At 44.6% G+C, this 21,443-nt stretch overlaps 5 protein-coding genes across 5 annotated transcripts; 1 reads left to right on the forward strand and 4 right to left on the reverse strand.

The window, feature by feature from the left end:
- Positions 1–2,941: 2,941 nt before the first annotated feature.
- Positions 2,942–5,675, forward strand: H6S33_000595 (uncharacterized protein; the record flags this gene model as incomplete). The annotated part of the gene is made up of 4 exons (XM_044831989.1): positions 2,942–3,091; positions 3,146–4,133; positions 4,181–4,803; positions 4,860–5,675. The coding sequence occupies 4 exons, from the start codon at positions 2,942–2,944 to the stop codon at positions 5,673–5,675; spliced, it is 2,577 nt and encodes an 858-aa protein (XP_044700154.1).
- Positions 5,676–7,178: 1,503 nt separating this feature from the next.
- On the reverse strand, positions 7,179–8,718 carry H6S33_000596 (uncharacterized protein; the record flags this gene model as incomplete). Its single annotated transcript, XM_044831990.1, has 7 exons — positions 7,179–7,273; positions 7,328–7,403; positions 7,458–7,542; positions 7,605–8,067; positions 8,514–8,549; positions 8,605–8,654; positions 8,708–8,718. The coding sequence occupies 7 exons, from the start codon at positions 8,716–8,718 to the stop codon at positions 7,179–7,181; spliced, it is 816 nt and encodes a 271-aa protein (XP_044700155.1).
- A 2,851-nt stretch (positions 8,719–11,569) lies between these two features.
- H6S33_000597 (uncharacterized protein) lies at positions 11,570–11,770 on the reverse strand (the record flags this gene model as incomplete). The annotated part of the gene is made up of 1 exon (XM_044831991.1): positions 11,570–11,770. One exon carries the CDS (start codon positions 11,768–11,770, stop codon positions 11,570–11,572), a length of 201 nt encoding a protein of 66 aa, XP_044700156.1.
- A 4,832-nt stretch (positions 11,771–16,602) lies between these two features.
- On the reverse strand, positions 16,603–17,606 carry H6S33_000598 (uncharacterized protein; the record flags this gene model as incomplete). The annotated part of the gene is made up of 6 exons (XM_044831992.1): positions 16,603–16,724; positions 16,811–17,149; positions 17,211–17,260; positions 17,342–17,390; positions 17,445–17,472; positions 17,583–17,606. The coding sequence occupies 6 exons, from the start codon at positions 17,604–17,606 to the stop codon at positions 16,603–16,605; spliced, it is 612 nt and encodes a 203-aa protein (XP_044700157.1).
- Positions 17,607–20,281: 2,675 nt separating this feature from the next.
- Positions 20,282–21,080, reverse strand: H6S33_000599 (uncharacterized protein; the record flags this gene model as incomplete). Its single annotated transcript, XM_044831993.1, has 4 exons — positions 20,282–20,361; positions 20,423–20,719; positions 20,829–20,946; positions 21,012–21,080. 4 exons carry the CDS (start codon positions 21,078–21,080, stop codon positions 20,282–20,284), a joined length of 564 nt encoding a protein of 187 aa, XP_044700158.1.
- Between the last annotated feature and the right edge of the window lie 363 nt (positions 21,081–21,443).

Genomic DNA, 21,443 nt, shown 5'->3' on the forward strand with positions numbered 1-21,443 from the left:
GCCAGTTTCAGATTCCATCATTGTGGTTGTATATGGTGTTGGGATTCGCCTGGAAATATATGTATGTGTATTGTACTCGAGTTACAGGTACTCTACATATTCCAGTACATAGTAGACTAAGATTTGTTTTTGCTCCTTGTACATCTCGCTTCCTGTAATCAAGCAGTTTTGTAATTACGAATCATCAGAATTTTGTATTTATCAATATCGGGATCAAGGTGCCCTTTGGCTTACTATGCAACTGTATTTGGTATGGTGCTGTTCTTGTGAATGACGATAGCAGAATTAAGAAACTTGTTTGCTTTTTTTAATCCCTTGAATGATATGTCAGCATGCAAGGTTTCCAGGAACGATGATCATAAGGGACGTGCCTATCTATTGACGCAGTGCTGGTTTTGCACTATGCTCTTCGTCGAGAAGCTGACAATGCCATGATGCCCATTGCTTAGTCTGGGAGATCAACAAAATTATGATCATTACCTCTGGTAGTTGAACTGGCATGTTATGTGTCTTGGCGGATGTTAATTCAACCATTGGAACCCTTTCTGCTTGCTTGCTGGCTTGGATCTTCGGTTAGGCCAAGCCAAGCAGAGCTTTTTTTTTTTTTTTTTTTTTTTTTTTGCTTTTTGCCGTAAATGCGTGGTCGCGGTGACGATCCCGTTGGCCTGGACTTTGGGAGGGTTTCTCGGAAACCTTGCAAAAAATGGCCCAGGCCTAAAAAGGGGAAAGACTTGTTCTCTCTTTTTGGTCGCCTTATTTCGAGACACGTCTGCCAGAGTCATGTTTCTATTTCGATACCGAAAGGGGGAGTTAATGATAATTTCGAATTGCGCAGGCTGCTTCTACAGACTACACTTAGGCAGGTGTTCTGGCCGTTTCCTGATTCTAGGCATTGTACCTATTTGCGTTTAAGATTGACTTGTAACACGATGACGATGAACCTGGGGTTTAGGGGGTTTATAGGTCTTACTTTTACGATAACTTTGATCCGACTGAGCGACTGAGACCCGAATAGCGTCATCGGTGGACTGTTTTAGCTCTCACCGACCAGCAACAGCCACGCGACATGGGCACAGCGGACATTTTTTTCAGGCATGGCTTGCGGGCGCGTTTGCCAAGAACGACAGGAGAGCCGTATGGGTGGACGGATGTATGTACTCTAGAGATATCATAGGTAGGATCAGATATAGGGCTATAGAGAGCTCGAGGTAGACTGTAAAGTAAGTACCTACTCTAGAGCGCTCTGAAGCAGTGGGAGTTGTAGAGAAGAGGTGTTGCTTTGGAGACTAGAAGTATCGAGTACTGCTCTTGGGCAGATATGTGCAACATATTAATGCTTGCAGGTAGAGCATAGAGCACAACATACAGCATATAAGCAATTACAACTTGAGCACAGGCGTCACCTCCTAAATAGTACGAGTATGCACGTTCCTGGAGTAAGGTAATGTCTGCTCTCTACTCTACCTGCTTATGCTCTAGCGTACCATGTGTATCCTGAGCTTTTTACATGCTTGCAAGGAGGAATAGGAAGGGGGGAATATCAACGGACAGAGGACGGGGAAAGTACAGATGTGCAATGTCTCGACGTGCAAGTGTGAATACTTTGTAGAGTAAGTAGTTGTCCCCTTCCTATTCCTACACAGTCAGTTTAAGGAAGTGGCAATTTACTGGGAACGAGGTGGTTGAGAAGCACCACTCCCATGCTGCCCTGCTTGGCTACTCTACCATGATGTACTTGCTTGGCTCCCTGCATCCATCCACTCCTCCTCCGCCTCCTCCACGGCGGTAATCCCCCGCTCCACACCACCACAAGAATAAATATTGGTAAAAAAAAAAAAAGAAAACTCCACCAAGATACTCGTACAGGACAGGGCCAGGGATAAAGGAACAAAAGGGAAACGATCTAGGCCCTGCTTGACTTGCCCTGTACTTGATCCCCTCTTCACTGAGGGTGCCAGTGATTGATCAACCTAGCTTAGAGCCCTCAAAATCCCCTTTCTGCCCGCCTGTTGTTGAAATAGTTGAAATAGGACCCTTTTCTCGGCCGCCTCACTTCACCCCTCCCTTCCCCTCCCCCTCCTTATTCACCCCTCATATCCACTACGTGGGCCTTATCCGTCGCCTGTACCTATATCTAGGTATCTCATAAGAAGGCCTCTGTTTACCTATCCTTGACTTCCCGCCATTGCCATTGTTCCTCTGCTGTCGTTCACAATCCAACCGGTGCATACCTTCTAGAGTACTGAGAAAGAATAAAGAGAAGGAAATAATAAGGAGAACGGGAAGGGATTGGGCGACGACGACGTCACGCAATTGATTAATATATTGGTGACGTTTGGGGGGATTATCAAGGCAAACCAAATCCATCAATATCACGATTATCTGGCAATCCATCGACGTGAAAGGACAAAGAGGAAGCTCGAAGGGGTATCATACGAACGAGATCGAAAAGGACGGGAAAAGGAAATTTGGAAGTAAGGGAAACAATTGTTCCTGAGATTGTTGCGCCGCATAATCAATTTTCTGGAAGCCGGTCAGAAAAACCGGATCCCAAACGCCACTTTCCCGCGATCTTCCCAACCTCGAAGGAATTTTTTTCCCTTCCTCTTCCCATTCCAAATTCCCTGTGATATCCCGTGATCATGAGCATTAGGCACAACTTAAGGGTTCTCTGACACTACCTAACGCACGTCCTGCCTTCCGCCGTCATCCTACCCTGCCCTGCCCGCCTTCGCCGCCATCTGTCGTCATATCTCCCTCTCCCCCGGCATCCTCCCTAAAAGGAAGGCAACTCCCCCCCCCCCCCCCCCTCTCTTGCAAATATCTTTTGCAAGTATCTCACCGCAATTATATTCAATCCTTCCCATAATTTAAAAGTAAATTCGTCCAACTGGATCACAAAAAGATTGAAACGGATATTGGGCAACCAAACATTCCGCAAATGTCTGTCACCACTTCTCGGCCGTCACCACGTTCGTCACTCGAGTTTTCCATCAATAATACCAATAGCGCCCAATCTCACATTCGTCCACAGCACCCTGCTCCTGTACAACCAACATCGCATCCCGCGACAGTACCAGTTCCAGCATCAGTACACCCCCCCGCACCCCCTTCAGGTACCGGACCAAAACTTACCAAGGCACAGAACCACAACACTCCAAGTTCAGGTGGAGGTGGTGGATATTTCGGACTGGTGATAGATTCCGCCGACAACCAACCCAATGCAACGAATAATTGGTCGTCCTCTGGCTCATCAGTTAGGTCGACAGCAGCGCGATCACCTCGTCCAGTCCATCTTGACAATGTCTCCACGTTATTCCAAAAGCAGTCAGAGGCGATAGCTATGAGCCTCCAACTCAATCGAACAAACAGTGTCAACGATGCCGACTATGCCTCCAGTGAACATTTCGACGATAGGAGTAGTTTTTCACCTCTAGCACCTGGGTCTTATGTCAACCCTCTTAATGTCCCCCCTACCCCCGATGTCAACAGTGTCAACAAAGACCCATTAAGCTCTTTAGGTGCAATGGGTCATAATGCCAACTCATCAACAAGACCAAGCATCTTTAATGGAACCTATATGGCATCTCCAGTTTCATTTGAGAGAGGTTTGAGTGCCTTTACACGGCCAAGTGATAGTAATCTTTCCCGTTTATCGGCGCCTTCAAGCCCCCAACCTCCCAACCTGACATTGACACTCCCCAACATTGCCTTGCAGCGGAAGAAGAGTCACGGACGGTCAGCAACATTACCAAACCCTTCCAAAGAGGGACAGCCTGTATTTGTGTCAGCCTCAACACTTTCAGATCTACTAGAGGGGAAAACTTCAAGCTTGTTATTGTTGGACGTTCGAACATATAAGGTTTTTGCGCAATCACGAATCACAAAGGCCGTGAATCTCTGCATTCCTACGACATTGTTGAAACGACCATCTTTCAACGTCACTAAGTTGTCAGAGACCTTTGCAAAAGAAGAGGATAAAGAAAGATTTGCAAGATGGAAAGATATGAAATACATTGTTGTATACGACAGTGAATCTCAGAATGATAAGGATGCTGCGGCATCTGCACCTTTACATACGCTAAGTAAATTTGTAAGGGAGGGTTGGAAGGGCCAGGCTTATATTCTGAAAGGTTTGTGGACAGTCGAAACAGGAAGTACAAACATCTAACTTCTTTAGGTGGATTCAACGAATTCTCTATGAAGCATCCCGAAAAAATCGACAAATCACAACTTGTAGGCGCAACTTCACCAAAAAGTCTATCGTTGACCGGCAAGTTTCCTGGCGCCCAGAAGGGTGTTGGTCCATTATATTGTCCTATGCCGACATCTCAAAAAACTGTCGCGAACCCGTTTTTCTCAAACATCCGGCAAAATATGGACCTGATTGGCGGTGTTGGCGAAATCCCAATAACACTGCCGCAGAATATGGGGAAAGATACGATCAACGCCCTGCCATCGTGGTTGAGGAACATTGCCTTGGATAAAAATGCTTCAAAGATCATAGCGGATAAATTCTTGAGCTTGGAAAAAGCAGAGCAACGACGAATGCAGGATGCCCTCAACGTTTCAGTAGTATACGATTCCCCTCTATCAACGACTGTAAAGCCACATGTTCTTGCTGGTGTGGAGAAGGGAAACAAGAATCGGTATAACAACATCTGGCCGTACGATCATGCCCGAGTAAAGTTGCAGGATTACCCCGATCAGGAATGTGATTATGTCAACGCTAGTCATGTTTCAACAAAAAACAGCTCGAAGCGTTATATTGCATCTCAAGCTCCCTTACCTGCTACTTTCAGGGTAAGTCCAAAGACTCTAATTAATTTGCTTTTTGGCGCCATTCTAATAGAATATAGGATTTCTGGAGCATGGTCTGGGAGCAGGATGTTCGAGTTATTGTCATGTTGACTGCTGAAGAGGAAGGGGGACAAGTTAAGAGTCATAGATATTGGGAATCCAAAAAATATGGGCCTTTGAAACTGGCATCGTTATCGGAAGTCCGTGTTTCGCTTGACCCTTCATATTTGAAGGCTAGTCCGAAAAGACGCTCGACTGAGAGCCATGCAAATGGGCCCCCGCCTCTTGATTCGAATATTCCTTTCGTCATCGTAAGAAAGTTCACGCTCGAGCACATGTCACATCCATTCTCGCCGATGCGTGAGATAACTCAACTCCAGTATTCTTCTTGGCCGGATTTCGGAGCCCCAGCACACCCGGCTCACATCCTAGGGCTAATTGAACATACCGATGCTGTAGTCAGATCCAGCGGAACCACCGATTCATCTTCTTCGCCGTCACGGAGACCTGTCCTTGTGCATTGCAGTGCCGGTTGTGGGCGGACAGGTGCCTTCTGCGCAATAGATTCAGTTATAAGCATGTTACAGAGCCAACGCCTAAAACAAAAGCGACTATTACGTGATGGGGGGGATTCTTGTTCTGATGGGGAAGGTCACGGAAGGATGGGAAGATTGGGTCTCAGCGATTCTGAGGAGAAGAATGGAGATTGGTTATTGAAGGACAACGAGGACTTGATCTCTAAGGCTGTTGCGGATCTTAGAGATCAAAGATTGTCGATGGTACAAAGTTTGAGACAGTTTGTACTCTGTTACGAGACAGTTCTAGAGTGGTCAGTGAGACAGAACCCGATTGATTCGGGGAAAAGGAAGGCATAGTTCAGTGTTTGCTTCTTATTTTCGGCTTATTGTATATGGCGGCGGTGTAGGGGAGGGGTCTTGCACAAAGGATTTTGGCATGTGTTCATGAAAAAAACGGGACTTACGAACAAAAGAAGGGTTTTTGTTATGCCTAGGGTTGTCTTTTTCCTTTTTCCTTCCTTTTTTTTTATTTATATACATTCTTGGCACTTGCCCGCTCTCTTATTTTCGTGGCGACAAATATGGCGGTATGTTTTTTTTTTCTTTCACTTTTTGGGGGGGCTCTAAAGTCTTTTCAATTTTATTGTACTAGGAATGTTTTTATTGGCTTGTTTTTATCCCTTCTTTCTCTGTTTCTGTTTCTGTTTCTATTTGGGAGGGGCATTCACATATACATATACAAGGTATTCATTCAATGGGCTACAATTTTACATATTTCCTATCTTCCTAAGCACGTTTAGAAGGTAAGGTATCAAATTTATTTTCATTCTGGGCACATACACTATAGTGCTACATGTAGGGCTTAATCTGTAATGTGTGTGGACAATAAACTTGGGTGTTTTTTAGGATCGCACCGACATAATACCACTCCACAGGTACATGTAGATAGCTCTGGAGCATTGTGGATCGATTGCTTGCCTGAATACAATACGCTTTCCTGTCCTCTGCCAAGCAAGGACTCATGTACCAGAAGCTTGAAATACCAATAATTAACTTAGTAGATTCGAACAGCTATAACTATAGTCAATTCTTAATCGCCGCAAAATACCCTTATGGCGAGAGGTGCGCTGATCACTACATTATCGAGTAAATCATAGTACAAAACCAGCTTATTCATTATAGAGTGATAAGTGGTGAATCAATTCCAGTTTACCAAAAGAGGTCAATTCGATTTTCATATCATACGCGATGTTCGAGCAGGTTATTTCAAATATCTACTTATTGAGCGGTTGATATCGGTATAATATAACCCGATCGCGAGGCCTTCGGTTTAGAAAGCAGAAGATTCTCGGAAATCTATTGGTAGTTATTGCCAACTACGGCGGTGCTTGGGTACTCCTGGAGGTTAGTCCTTACCGGCCCTATGCGGTGTCACTTCCACTCTTAGATAGCTTTCTCCGTGGTTTGCCCTTAGTTTTCTGGTCGTTCCATGAACTTACAACCTTCGGTATTTTGGGTTTGGAAGTGAGGTTTGGGATCTAAAGCTACGTCATTAGTCTGTAATTATCCATATTCTTGAGGGCTATTGAATTCTTCCGCTATAATATGGTTATTATATCTTACGGTATTAAGCGGGTTATCCCCCTAGGATTGGATATAATGTTATTCATTTTCGCTTCAATCGAAGCCCTAAGCATCGGTCATATCCATGGTGGGAGATATTACGATTATCCTAGCTATGGGGACTATCATGTCCCCAACCGGATGCCTTTCCATAGATCCAGTCTTTGTTCGTTTCCTACAACATAAAAATATCTTACAGCCCAAAAGTCCAAATATTCAATACTCTTTTCTCTTTCCTTATATTGGCTTGGCCACTTTTCTCTCTTCCACCGCGCCTGTCCGTGATGAAGCCATCTGGCGCCAATTCAGAGGATGTAATGGGTCGCCAGAGTCTATAACGCAGTTAGTAAACAACAAAAAATTGCTAAGACACCCAGGGACTCGACCAGAGTGAGCGACTACGACCCCTAGACTGTTGCTGGCTGTCGAGAGGTAGTAGTTTGACTGGTCACCAAGAGATATCTAGGAGATACAATCAGTGTATGTTTTTGGGAAATTTTATTAGGGAATACGTACAACTTGGGCCCTCACGATATCTCCAGGCCTAAAGCTCGAAAATATCTTAACCTTGTCCTTCTCCGTCGCCCTAACATCCTGCTGTCTGCCCACCCCAAAAGCAATTAGTTACAGGCCCAACCTCTTCTTATTCTAGGTTTTCCAAACCTGATGATTCCCTGGAACTCATCGTTGCAAACCGTATCTCCCACCACAAAGATAGCCACTGTCGCCTGTCTTGGGTTGATTCTGGTAACTCTTGCCAGTACATTGTTCCCCACCTGTGGCAGCAGGTTCGTCAAAGCTACATCCTCTTGCTTCCCGCTACTCCCAGACTGGCTCGGCCGTAGGACCGAAAGTATCTGTTTTGACTCACTCTTTGTTGTGGGAGCAGAGAGCGAAGGTTGTCCAACAACTGACGCGCAAATCTGGTCATTGAATATGTGGACGCCGGTGCCTAGAGTGTAGGATGCTACCGGTGCTAGCGGTTGCCCTGGGGTAGCAATTTCGGGGAATTCGGGCGTGGACATCGTGGAGGTGGGGGGTCTCCTGTCGAGGGTTGTTCTAACGGTGGTGGGGCGTTTTTCTTCAAGATGCGAAATTGGGCTCGGATGCGCGCTGACGATGAACGCTGAGCCGCAACCGTTGCATCGCTCACAAAAAATCACTCGACGTTTTCTGCGAGTCATAATACATAATTACGCCTTGGGATTTTTTTGAGGATTTCTCTGCTGATCATAAACACAAATTGTGATTCATTCGTTTTATATATCTACGCCGAAGAAACACGCTTATGCATAATTAAGATGGCGCAGGTGTGACACTCAACAATACATGTATGACGCTGTGAATCCCCCCCTGTAACTTCAGTACCTATAGCACACTTAGGTGTGACAATCTAGATACATGTAATATGGGCCCACGCTTTACCACCTCTGATAAGATTTCATGGCGGGGGTTATTTCTTGTGCTGCATTGTGAGTTAAACCTAGGCCGCCTGGTGTTGACCATGCAATATTTGCAGGGTCCTTTCTCTCAAAGATCATGAGTCAATCTCTCATGAATACATATGTTTACGCAGATTTGAAATGCACAGTAGTGTTTTCCTAATACCTAGTCGATATTAACCAAATTATGGCTTAAAAAATCTAGTGCTGCATGTACCTACAGTATTGTACATACAGAACAGTTGTTTCTAGCTGCGTGCGAATTCTAAATCTGTCAAATTAGCTGTTGTCCAATTAATGAGGTCAAAGGTCATGATCACACACCGTACCAGCATCCGGTCGAAGGAAGACTTATAACTTAGGGATTGTGATTCGATTGAATAGTACGCTTAGGCCTTTCTTCCATTACTCCAAGAAATGTAGTGTAATGACAGGATTCAGTTCGTAAGACTACATCTTCACGATCCAATAGTTAAGAAGTTTATTTAGGTATTGATATGTTAGTGAGAAACCAAGTCCGGGATACGGGTCATGGCTGGCCACAGTAAATAATTTAGAAGTTAAAACACCATCACTACATCCCCCCGGCCCCCATGGCCCAGTAATTGGCGATATCGATATCCAACTTGAATTTCTCCGGATCCAGCAAACAAAGCTGTCAGTCCGAGATTGTTTTCGATTACAACTTCAATTGATCAATTGATCAATACTGCCTTTAATATTCCATCACATGTAACAACCGATTCATAAACTGATACTCTAGATCTCAGTCCTTCGCTCTCCAGCTATATGCGCCGATATATGACATATCTCCAGGAGCGGCTAAAAGTTCATAGAGGTGTAGTACATACATGCACTCATGAAGGCTAATTCGTGATCTCTTTGCTAATACCCGCGTTATCGCTTCCAGGCGGTTGTTCATTGCTAGGCGGATATAAACGCCCGGACTAAATGTTAAACGCGCCCAGCTAGTTAGTAGGCAACCCTTTTCTAGCAAGGATCTCCTCGAGTGAGATATCATGATTTTCACTGAAAGCGAAATAATATGAGAGTATACATATAGATATGCAGATAAAAGTAGGAACCGGCTTATAATTAGACGATTGTGATGTTTTTATCAAATTACATGTAGTTCTACTGCAGTTGTTTGATTGACTTGCCATTGGATCTCGAATGCCTATCATAACGCCACAAATTGCAAATCCAACAAAATGCTTTTAATGCAGTATTTAGAGAAATTAAAATTCAAAGGAGCGTGGAAGCTTAGGCGCGGACCGGGTGTACATTTGGCGGCAAAGTAAATATCAATTGCGCAAATGCCAGCTAAAATGAACGCGGGCTTTCAGCAGGTCACTATATGTAAACAAATGGTGGCAAATGACACTTACAGACCTCTCCTTCCCTTTCGTATGTATATAACAGTACATCTCTGGTATCCTCAGTTGTTTCCCCCCATATCGATGCCGGAGCTAATGTGGAGTGTTTTGGGTTGGTTGCGCTTATCGACTGAGGCTCAACAACCCGCCGGGACATCCCGTGCGGCCACAAACATTCCTCTCGCGGCAGCTTAACATCCAGCCAGGGTCCTTAAGCAAGTTTCGTTTTGTGCCTTGTGGAAAATCAGCGACGAAATGCCTTGGGCAATTTTATTAGAACGACTCCTAGCCACGATAGACCTTTACTCAGGTCACCACAATATGTCGGTTATGATATTGTTTATGGGACTACCTCCGAAAACCCCAGCTACCTACAGGCTACAGGGTCATTCACCGGCTTGAGGCTCCAAGTCTCGCGGCTGGTCAGAAATTCGCAGGAAAAAAAATAATAATTCAGTTATTGACTCCACAGCTCAGCCACTGCTGTAAAGTCCTAGTTGTTCGGTTAATCTACGTTTTTCCTTCACTAGGCGAGTACGCTCCCCACAGCCAAGTTTCGCTCCTGTCCTTGGATCTCACTTTGTATCTGGTCAAGACTCTAGGTAGATACATGTAGGTATGTACACTCACCCCCCCCCCCGGTTACCTGCGGCTGAAATCTCACCCCCCTGGCTACCTAGAGTCCTGGACCCGCTTCTTCCTCTTCTCTTGAGGATTGGCTATCTGTTTGTTTCAATTAAACTGACACTAGTAGAGTGCCTAGAAGTGAGAGAAGCTCAAGAGGCTGGTGAGATAGCTGCGTTACATCTCACTGTAACTTGGACAGCTCCTTCTTCTGAAACTGTGCCTGCAGGCCTAACTACATGCACTGACTGATCGCGAATTCGCACAGTGGACCTTATTCTTAGGATTTCTACCTACACGCTTTCACGCGAGGCAAAGCACTACCTAATAGGGTTCGTAGGTCCTGTCGAACAGAGACATCATGAGTCCGCGAAACAAAAAAAAAAAAGAAGATCCCTGGCTCACATCTAACTACATCTAATTACCGGAAACTAGAAGCGTGACATTTTCTTAAACCAAACTACAATATCATACTGCATCCATAGCCATCTGCTAGCAGCATCAACCACCCTATGCTGTGCATGTACATCATAGCGATCAATATATCACTTCGCACAAAGATAGGGCTGTTAACTCTAGGCCTGCAACAAACTTTTGTGTGATTCCTAACGCTGTAGTGCCTTTCAGTGGCTACTAGCTAAAATTTACGAACTACAAGCACACATGTTTTTGGAAACCATTCTCGGCAATGACGGGAAAAAAAGTTTGCTCACTTATCGTGGTTTTTTCTTTTGCAGTGCCTCCATGGGTCTGTCAGTCATTCTCTTGCAAAACTTCAAGGGGCCATGTTCGCTGCCTAGCTATCACTCAAGATTTGCCCTACGAACCATACTCGTAAGAGCCGGGTCGGAGATTTGATGAATGAATGATAGGCTAGAAATGGTGTTTGGAGCATGATATTTGGTATCGTAACATACAGGGCAGTGTATAGACTTGCTTTAGGGAAACCAAGTCCCCAGCCATACCTTAATCACACCATGTGTGTTTTTTTTTATATAGAGGCATCTCCTCCCGGTTTCAATCACTCCTCATCCAGCACAATATCACAGTGTCTTCATTCAATTACTTATAGCAAGCAGTCTCTCGAGATCAAGTTCTTATACCGGCTCTTCCCACTTCACAACTCTAAGTCTCTATAGAGTTTTATATCGATTTCTCCGATCTTCATCCGCAACAGTCTATTTTTCTACACCTTTACAACTTTTCGACTATCATCATGCCCAATTGGTACTGTGGAACTTGTGGTTTCGGCCCACACAACCCTGAGCTTCACGTTGCTTGCATCGAGTGCGGTAGAGCCCACAATAGCCGTCATTCTGGCAAGCAAAGTCACCAAACCCATCAAGACAAGAATGCTCTCGTGGTACTCCCCGAAGCCGTCGAACATTGCGGGAAGACTTGATTCCTATACCTATGGGGCACTTTGTGCGGGATGCCTTTGTTACCACCGATGGCATCTTATGACCACTCCCTCAATAATAGACAAGTCAAACCATCCGCTCGCCTCATCGAATCAGACAACCCTTGCGATATCAGTACGCATAAATATAGCGATACCTACATGCAGTACTTTCCCTCCACCATCATCACCACTTCATCCTATGCCTTGCGATAGACACTTTTGGTTGAGACCACTTTGCACACTAGGAGAAATTGGGGAGGTTGATATGATACGCATCTATTTTCTTCTCTGTAGAAGACATAAGGTCATGATTATGCATTTGAGAGTTTAGAGTGGTTATTTTTCTGGCTTGTAACAGATTGTTTTGGGAAGGTTATGCTAGGAGTGATTGTAGGGTGGATTGTGACAGTAGCATTTGAGGTCATATGTTACTAGTATTACTGGGCTGTCGCCTATTTTCCTTTGTTATTACTGGACTGTCGTCATATGTTTTCTTTTGTTACAGATAAAAATTAAAAGCATCTTTAACCCATTCTTTACAATTGGCCATGGGCACAACCATCTACTTTACTATGATGCTCAGTTCGATACCTGCTATCAAGTGATCGATCCATAAAGACTGGATTCAATCCACAGAGAAGGAAGGACCCCTCACATTTTGTGTCTATAATGTATGGTGTATAAGAACCGTCAAAGTCGTTGGTGATACTCCCACCCAGAATAATAGAGGCAAAGATAGGCCACTACACCCACTGCAGCATTCAACTCATGGCAAATGCTGGGTTGAAACATTTTCTAGACAAAGTTTAATAGCAATCCCGCACTTAAACAGTATCAATATGTGGTAATATGGCAGTAACCCATCAAATCCATCCCATATATTTGAGCTGGATTCGGAACTATTATTTTCACTTCACCAATACGCTGCAGCTGTTTGCGTAACCAACCCACCGATAATGATACGCTGCTTTCTCTCTCTACGATACCGGTCAAGCATCGAACAGCAAATCATTACAAGGTACGGAAGATACACTCATAATTAATGCTTATTCATATCGAACGTAAACATACGCGTATGCGTGTAACGCAACAGGTAAATGATACATGTGCAGTGAGTGGACAGTAGAATTGTTACAGCAGGTGTTGTGCTGCAGCGTTATATTAAACTTCCTGATGTTCTCGTGGCCATCATGTATCATGTCATGTTAGCGGTACTGTAACGTCTGGCCTACCCTTGATCTGAGTTCCTGTAACAATGTACCCGGCCTTCCATATCCCCGCAGCATTGGTATCGTCCAACATATGATGTAAATAAGCCTCTGCAAATTAAAATGGGACGTTTGATGTACTTCGCACATCACAGAAAGGGTCCGGAGTCGAGACCATAACTGATTGACGACTTGGTGCGTTATTTGATATAATGAGTCCTCGAATAACTGTAAGCAATTTTTCCTTAAACCAGAGATACATGTAGGTACTCTACAGATCTAACCTGGAACTACATAGACTGAATGTGAAGCCAGGGGGGCTGGGCTTCGGAAGTAGCCGATGGACGGATGCACGACGTTGGACTAGATTCACATCGTCCCAGCCCCAGGAACCTGGTCAAACATGCAAGGCAGCAGTTACACCAGAGAAATCTCCGGTGAAGGAACTTCTCCAAGGCTTTCTGGAAAATCGCTGAATGCAGCAGGTGCACAAGAAGGATTATTATACATATATACATAGTAATCGTTCATTGATTGACTCATCAAGCGACATCAACTCACTAGTCTTTCGAAACAGGAAGACACTCAGTCCGTGAAGGCGCACTTTGGGCCTTGTTGAATATTACTTTGTTTGGCATGATTGTGTTAATTGCACGCCTTCCAGGCAACAGACTGTAACACTCAACAAAATGTGGAGGTGAGAAAGGGGGAGAAGTGAATAGAACTGCCAACCCGTTCAAGCTTAATCACGGAGAATCTATGGCTAACCAGTAAGTAGGTACACCGTTGCCAGACATATACTACTAACTAAACATATCTCCCAGGCAACTTATCAAATCTCCCGTTAATTCAACACTACAAGCCGGTATTGAAGCTTTACGATTTGCTGGAATTTCGATATGGAATTCTCCTGGGAATTACAAGAGTGATTTCCTCAAGCTATCTCTATCTTGAGGGAGCTAATTGGAACCCCACCCACAGTATGTCTGTGGACGCAACAAGCTAGGCAACTGTACTTACCAGGGCCTACAATACAGAGATTTATGCATCTGTTAAAGGGGTACTGGCCGGCTGGCGCGGGTCTAAGTGGCGGCGCGTAAGCTGTATCCAGGAGATTATCATCCTCCAGGCGAGCAGAAGATGGAACACATGTTTACCGCCTGCGCACTTTCTTCTACAATACTATTGAAATTAGGAGATGGGCAGGTCCGTCGATCATCAATTCACTGTCACACATATATAGTTCATGTTCGTTATTAGAATACAGTTATGCCTAGGCAGGCAGATCTAGCAGAGCTGCGCCCATGGAAGGAAAGAAGGAATGAAGGAAGGACTCTTTGTGCGCAGTAGCTAGATTAGGTAGCAGGATAATGAGCTCATTCATTCGTACTCGTCCAGCGATCTACACTTCACGTTCTTCATGATGGCTTTGCACTGACCAGAATATGGTCCCTACTTTGCCTTATAATCTCGTGAAATTGACATTCAGCCCCTGTAAGCGTTAGGTGCCTTTACACATAAGTTAAACACCACCCTGGCAAGTAACGCTCCTGTTCGCATGGCTATACTGTGAACAATGCTGCGCGCACGTATGTCATAGACATAAGATCAGTTCTACAAAAGTTTATTTAGGAGTCAGTAACTGTTCAGCCCTATGTCTCAGAGGTCCCTTCCCTCCGCAGAGCTTTTATGTGGGGCGCAGACAGGTACCTGCATATGTATATATTGCACTTCGCACCGAAATTTATTTCTTCTACGTAGTTACAATCTAAATACATACAACTACATAAATACATGCGAATATTTTCTCTCATTTTTTTTTTTTCGCGAGGTTTATATAGGCATCAAGGCCCTAGGCATCCAAGCATCACAACGAGGAACACGTCATGGTTTATCACTCGGTATCTTGGCTGCCTACCCCTGAGTCCAAGCTTGTCTTACGGCACGGAGAAACATTTTATGTAGTTCCTAGTGTTTAGAAAAGGACGTACCTAGGCAGCTCGGGATCGATTGGATGTCCACCTAATTATCAACCCCCAACAGAACGAGCATCATTTGCCCTGGTGATCACTGACACACCCACTGCGTTGATAAGCCGTTGTTACTCTGTTGTCGAATAGGCTTGTTCAGCCATCTTCATTATTGATTTGAAGATCCCAATGTTATGTATGTATGTATGTTCTTTCAAACCTATCGCTACTTTAAATTATGGCATGTCTCCGAGACACCCCCGTGCATACTACCCCTATGTATGTGACTGCCACGTGAGCCCCTCATGTATGGCACGCTTCTTAATGCAGGTTCATCCGATACCTACTATACTCACCTTAATTAGGTACTAAACGTCTCGCTCGTATGCTATCGTTTTCATCATCAAGCAGTAGCACAAAAAAAAAAATCAATTATCAAGATAGCATTCGTAAGGTCGATAGTCTAAGTGAGATACACCCTGTATGTAGCTACTCTCAGAATTCAAATCGAAAGACCTTAATAACCCCTTAGAAAGCCTGTGGCTCCTCCTCCCCCTCCTTCCTCCTCCTACTCCTCCTCTATGCCCGTAATCCCCTAATCCCTTAGCGCTTCAAAATCAATCATTAGTCCGAAGTATCTGAGGATTCTCCGGATCATCAAGCAGACGAGAAAGAATGCTAAGAACCATTAAACTTTGGATGAGTGATGAAAGATAGCTGGTACATAATACTTACTTGCGATCAGGCAGAGAAGGTTACATAGCATGCCTATCAACGCAAATGCTGGGATGAAGTATTCAACACTAGGTAGAAAATACATTCTCTAAATAGGCAAGATGTCAGTGAGCAATCCGTCCCAAGGTTTGAAGAAAAAAAGAAAAGAAAAAGAGACCAGTGAGTGATATAACTGGAGCTGAAATGGTTGACAGATCGTGGTTTGAATCTTTGTGGGGACGTGAATGAGTGTAGATGGTTGTGGTACTAGCGTTATGATGAGAAGGATGGAAGAGACAGGCGGAATAAATTTCAATACGTACAACAATGAGGTCACTAAAATAGAACCCCTACGGTACAGTACTGAATTTCTCAGAACTGGATGCTACTAGTCTGATATTTCAAGATATTGTGTATAACCGCAATATTTTGGCCAATTCATACTTTTGCGTACTGTATTGTACTGTAGATACAAAACATCGACAATAGTGCTACCCATTATTCGGAAACACAGAAAACTAGCACGAATAAACTGAATGTTGGGCTTCCTTCCCTCCCCGAACAAAACAATAGCACTGACAAAAGAGAAAATAAAATAAACTAATACTAATACTGTACATAGTATCATCGAACGCTCCGAAAAGAACAGAACACCAAGATTTCACCAAACCAAAAACAAGTCGGAAAAATAGCAGCGCAAGCAAACAAATAAGCGCTAGCAAAGTTAATAATGAACAAAACCGACCAAAAAGTAGACCAAAACTGTAACGATAAAACCACCCTTAGATGAAGCTGCCATAGCCCTCATCGCTCGTCCTGAACTCCATCGATCCGCTATTTCCAATTCCGGCCTCGAAAGAAAATTGTGCCCAATTCCTTTCGATTTACTAGGGTGATTTTCGTGTCGATACTAAATGTTGATTATTTACTGTATAACACATCCCGATGCCCGTGAATCTTTGCTGCCCTTTGCGTTTGCGCTCAATGCAACTCTGGCGGCCTCCGTGAACGCTTCATTGACCCCACGATTCATTTTGGCGGAGCATTCTAATCACCGAAACGAGTTAGCCTGGCGCTCTGAACAAACACTGCCCTTGAAAAACAATAATTTCCTGCCCCACGGAAATCCCTACCAAGGTAACGCAATGCCTTTATCCTCTCAGCAACAGCAAGTCCCTCCGGGTATTGAATGAATCCTCCGGGAACATTCTTCTCCGGGCCATCGCCATCCCCAGCCTCTCTCAAATCACACTTTAACGCAACCAGTACCAGCTTGACACCCTGGCATTGGTCCGCAATTTCGCCGACCCATTTCGATTCGACGTTCTCGAGTGAGTCGCGGGAGTCTACGCTGAAGCAGAGCATAATGGTGTGGGTGTCGCTATATGAGAGTGATCGCAGTCTGTCGAATTCCTCCTGACCGGCCGTGTCCCAGAGTGAAAGCTCGATATGTGTATTGTCAACATAGATATCTACACGTGAGAATATTAGCGAAGCTGGTCCCTTGAACCTTGGGCGTGTATATATAATTACCGTGAACATAGTTCTCGAAAACTGTGGGTTCGTAGACTTGCGGGAAGTATCTAATGTTCGTCCATATCATTAACACTTAGTTCCCGATTCCACGAGTCGCCCCATATCCCTTTGCATAGAGAATAACGCACCCTCTTGTAAATACGTTCAGTAATGAGGTCTTTCCACAGGCACCATCTCCTATATCGTTGTCAGTGTCTAATCCTTAAGACAAGAAAGGGTTTTTCCGCATACCTAATAGTACAATCTTCCGCTGGGTCGTCTATATACGCGAAAAGGGTCTACTGTTAGCAAATTATGACCTGAACCCGCCTGTTACGTAGAACAGAACGGGCGAATGAAAGTGAGAAGCGAAGGAATAGAACTCGCAACCTTGTTTGAGCCGCAGAGTGGCATTTTAAATGTTGTTTAATCGGGAGCTGGATCTAAGGAAAGAGGAGCCGGTAGAAGGTCGAGGGTAAATAACCTGAATGAGGTTATAGGAGATTGCAGAGCAGATAACTGATGTTGGTTGGAGAAGAGAAGGGGAGAGAGGAGAGGAAAGGAAAGGAAGAGAGAAAGAATAAGAGAAGAGTAAAAGCAAAAGGATGCAAGCAAGTAAGATGAGGAACGATGTTATCATGGAGGTGTCAAGCGGACCAGGGTGCCGGGGTCAATGTATGTAGTGGTGGTTATTTCAGGAGAGGAGCGATCGAGGGCCTTTTTAACGCCGCAGTCGACGCAACTTCAACTGTAGAGTGATAAGTGATCGATTGTCAAGCCACAACTCGTAAGGGAATGGAAGTGGTGATCTATTTGTTTTCTTCACTTCCAGTCTCGGGATACTGCTGCTGATTGCTGATTGCTGATTGCTGATTGCCTGCCGGGCGGAGAAGGAATATGGGGGATTGGAAGCTTCTGATCCCACTTTGGAATCGGCTGTGCATACAAGACAAGCTCACGAGGGCTACATGTAGGTAAGCACAACGGTCGCTCATTGAGTTTCTTTCTTTATTCTTGCATTCCTGTCTATGCTTATCATAGATACACGTCTCCCCTCTGTTTGATAAAAAAAATAGCTATGCACGTATCATAAGCACATGTGTTGTACCTACATGTACCCTACTCTCCATAACTTTCCTAGAGGATGTAGGTACATAAAGTCCTTCAAATACATTGGACTAGGAGTCTCTTGCAAGCAAGGATTGCTGATTCGTGACGTTGATGGCGATAATCATGATGTTTCGCTGTGTTGTTCATCCGTCCAAGGTATCGACATTAATAGGCAGTTTACAGCCAAGGGGCAGAGCAAAAGACCATGGGGTCCTATCCCGGCGATCCCTAATCAGCTTTACAAGTTACGGGTACTATTGTTGACATGTCGAGCCTTCATATTGTGCAATCTTCTGGAAAGGGAAAAAGAAGAAAAGAAAGCTCAAATGGGTTTTGCGCAAATGAATGGTAATTTGGGAATCTCATTGACCTTTAATCTGCCTGCACGAGTGCCGGGAAACTCGACCCCGCCATAAAATGCCAGAAGTGCCAGATCGCCGCATGTCATATATGTACTATAGGTCCACTCTCTACTATAGATCTAGTCCTATTTTTACCAGCTTTCTTCGTCCTGATATGTAGAGTAGTTGAAATGCTACTATTAACGGACACACCCTGCTTGACTGAATAAGCCAATACGATCATATACGTACGACATGTATTGTACCTCCAAAGTCTGATTTTACTGACAGGTTACAAGGAAGCTCCAGCATCCAATCGGAGTAATCTTTGTGGGGGGTAATAAGGCTAGTGAGGGGAAACGGGTACCTGCCGATACTTGGTGACTTCCCAGATCTTAAAGGAACCATCCGTCGGAAATAAATGTCTGCACAATTCGAATCTCGGGGTACAAAAATGTCCATACACACACACACGCGCGCACACGATCATTGAAGCTTATCCGAAGTGGGAGGCATTCGGCCCGTTGTGCTTTCTAACGGCATCTACATATTATAACTATGAATCGCAGTCAGCAAAGGGCTTTATATTATCGTCATGCTTGCGTGGTATTTCTTTAAAGATGGAGGCCGATATCAAATGATCCCCGACGCGACGCCGGTTAACTACCGAAGCCATCTTACATGCTTACCCGTAGACTGCGAAACAGACTCATACCATACTGGCAATCACTGGCTCTAACGACTTGCCCTACTTACTGGTAAGTAAATGCCATGCAGCCAATGCAGGTTCGAAAAACCGAACTTGAAGCCCGAACTTACTGCACCTCGATCTTTAGCAGCCGGGGGAGGAAACCTGCATCTTCGTCCGACAGGAACTCCGTTTGGCTAAAAATAAATTCATGACCGAGATCTAAGGGAACAGTGTGGGCATCTCATTGGATTGGGTTACCATAGCCTACTAATTCATACCGGCATGGATCTAATGGAAAACGTTGTAGATCTTATTACTGTAGTGTTTGACTAAGACATTTACCAGATCGATCGACAATTAAGTATGGGGGCGATCTTTCTCGCTGTGATGTGTAGAGTACCTACTCTATGATGGAAGCCGTTAAGGTCTAATCCGGTTTATTGCACATATGATACTACGTATTTGCTGAGTTTCGCTCATCCACGATATTTTGTCACCAGATACAGCCCCGCAAGATCCGAGAGTCATGTTTCCATCCTATCCCATACCCATCCCCATTTCAATTACATTCCCACCAAGAAAAGCCAATTCCAAACGGAACGGCAATGAAGATAAATAAGATAAGGCCCTCTATCATGTTCATAGCTAATATCAATAAGTTCAGACAGTTTGTTTCTCAAGACATGCATGAATATAGAAATAAAACAATAGACTGGGACAGATAAGCTCCCACGATCCCAGTAAACATTATAAGCATATTTAGATATACGCCACTTCCCATTATTGTCCCTCAAGGATACTAATAGGTTGATAATGGCTTTCGAACAAAGTGTGGCCTAGTAGCCAAACGCCTTTTCCAAACACCTTTTCCCGCCATTCCCTACCATTCCTAAAACATACAAATTACAACCCTAAATGCCGTTTCGTCGTGTGAATACGTGCGTCTCTTAAGATCTAGAGTACCGAGTCTTTCCAAGACTGAAAGGAATGTAGCGGTACTTGATCATGTGCTGGATTTGCCTCCTCACTACAAGGTATCAGCCACTACCCTCAATAAACAACCGTGATTCCCAGGTATCAGAACTTACTTGTGAGCGCAAACAGAACAAACCAGTAGATGACCAATACAGGCCAAAACACTGGGATGTCAAACACGCTAAACCAGGTGCAAAAGAATCCGATCGCAATAGCTCTAGTCGCCGAATGCCAAAATTTGAACTCTGGGAGACGGCGAATGAAGGGCCTGAACTCCTCGTCTTGTTTAGTCGGGAGAGCGCTTGGCCCACCAGACTCGAGCTCTTCATCTTGTTCGAGTGAAGGGTCGAATTTAGGGGTTAGGAAAGCGAGAAAGAGATTCAGGAGGTAGATCCCGAGTGAGTAGCAAACTATTTAGCATATTAGCAAAATTCCTAGCGAGTTATTGCAGCGGTGGGAGTTTATAGAATTGAATATGAGATGCGACAAATGGAGAAGGCGAGGGAAAGGTTGGATTACCAATATACCACCCCTGAGCCACCAAAATTCTCGCCATAAAGACCAGTAGTAAAAAGATCGTTCCAGCCCATCTGTAGGTTACAAACGGAGTTGCTTTGTCTAGATATGTTTGGTACGCCTACGTCGCGATGTCGCCACGTTAGCATCATTGACCGAAAAGGATGAGCTTCAGGGGATACAGACCCTCGTGATACGTGATGTATGGGCACTGAAGGCAGCCGGGAACGCACTGTCAGGGGGTTGCGAGTCCATAATGATATGAATTCTGTATTGTTTTCCGTTTGATGTTCTTTGTGAAGGAAGGAAAAGAGCGACGAGGCTGTAGGTAAAGAATGTCGGGAAAGCAATTTTAGGTGGAACAGGTCTTGTCCTGTGTCTTGTGGGAGGCAACGTCTTCAGAGACATAAAAGCTGCAAAGCCCTGTTCCAGGAAAACAAGGGTATTGTGTTCATTGTCATAATGTATCATTCCCGTCCCGCAATAGCTTTGTGACGCAATCAATATTGCCCAGCAACCAAACACCAGGGTCTTGCTCTAGAGAAGGCACTGCGGTACATGTAGTTAATAAGCTCTATCCTTTCCTCCCTCGGCTTTCTACGGTTCCCCGCAGCGTCC

This window comes from Morchella sextelata (genome assembly GCF_020137385.1).
Source record: "Morchella sextelata strain SCLS chromosome Unknown scls_1, whole genome shotgun sequence".
Classification (NCBI taxonomy): domain Eukaryota; kingdom Fungi; phylum Ascomycota; class Pezizomycetes; order Pezizales; family Morchellaceae; genus Morchella; species Morchella sextelata.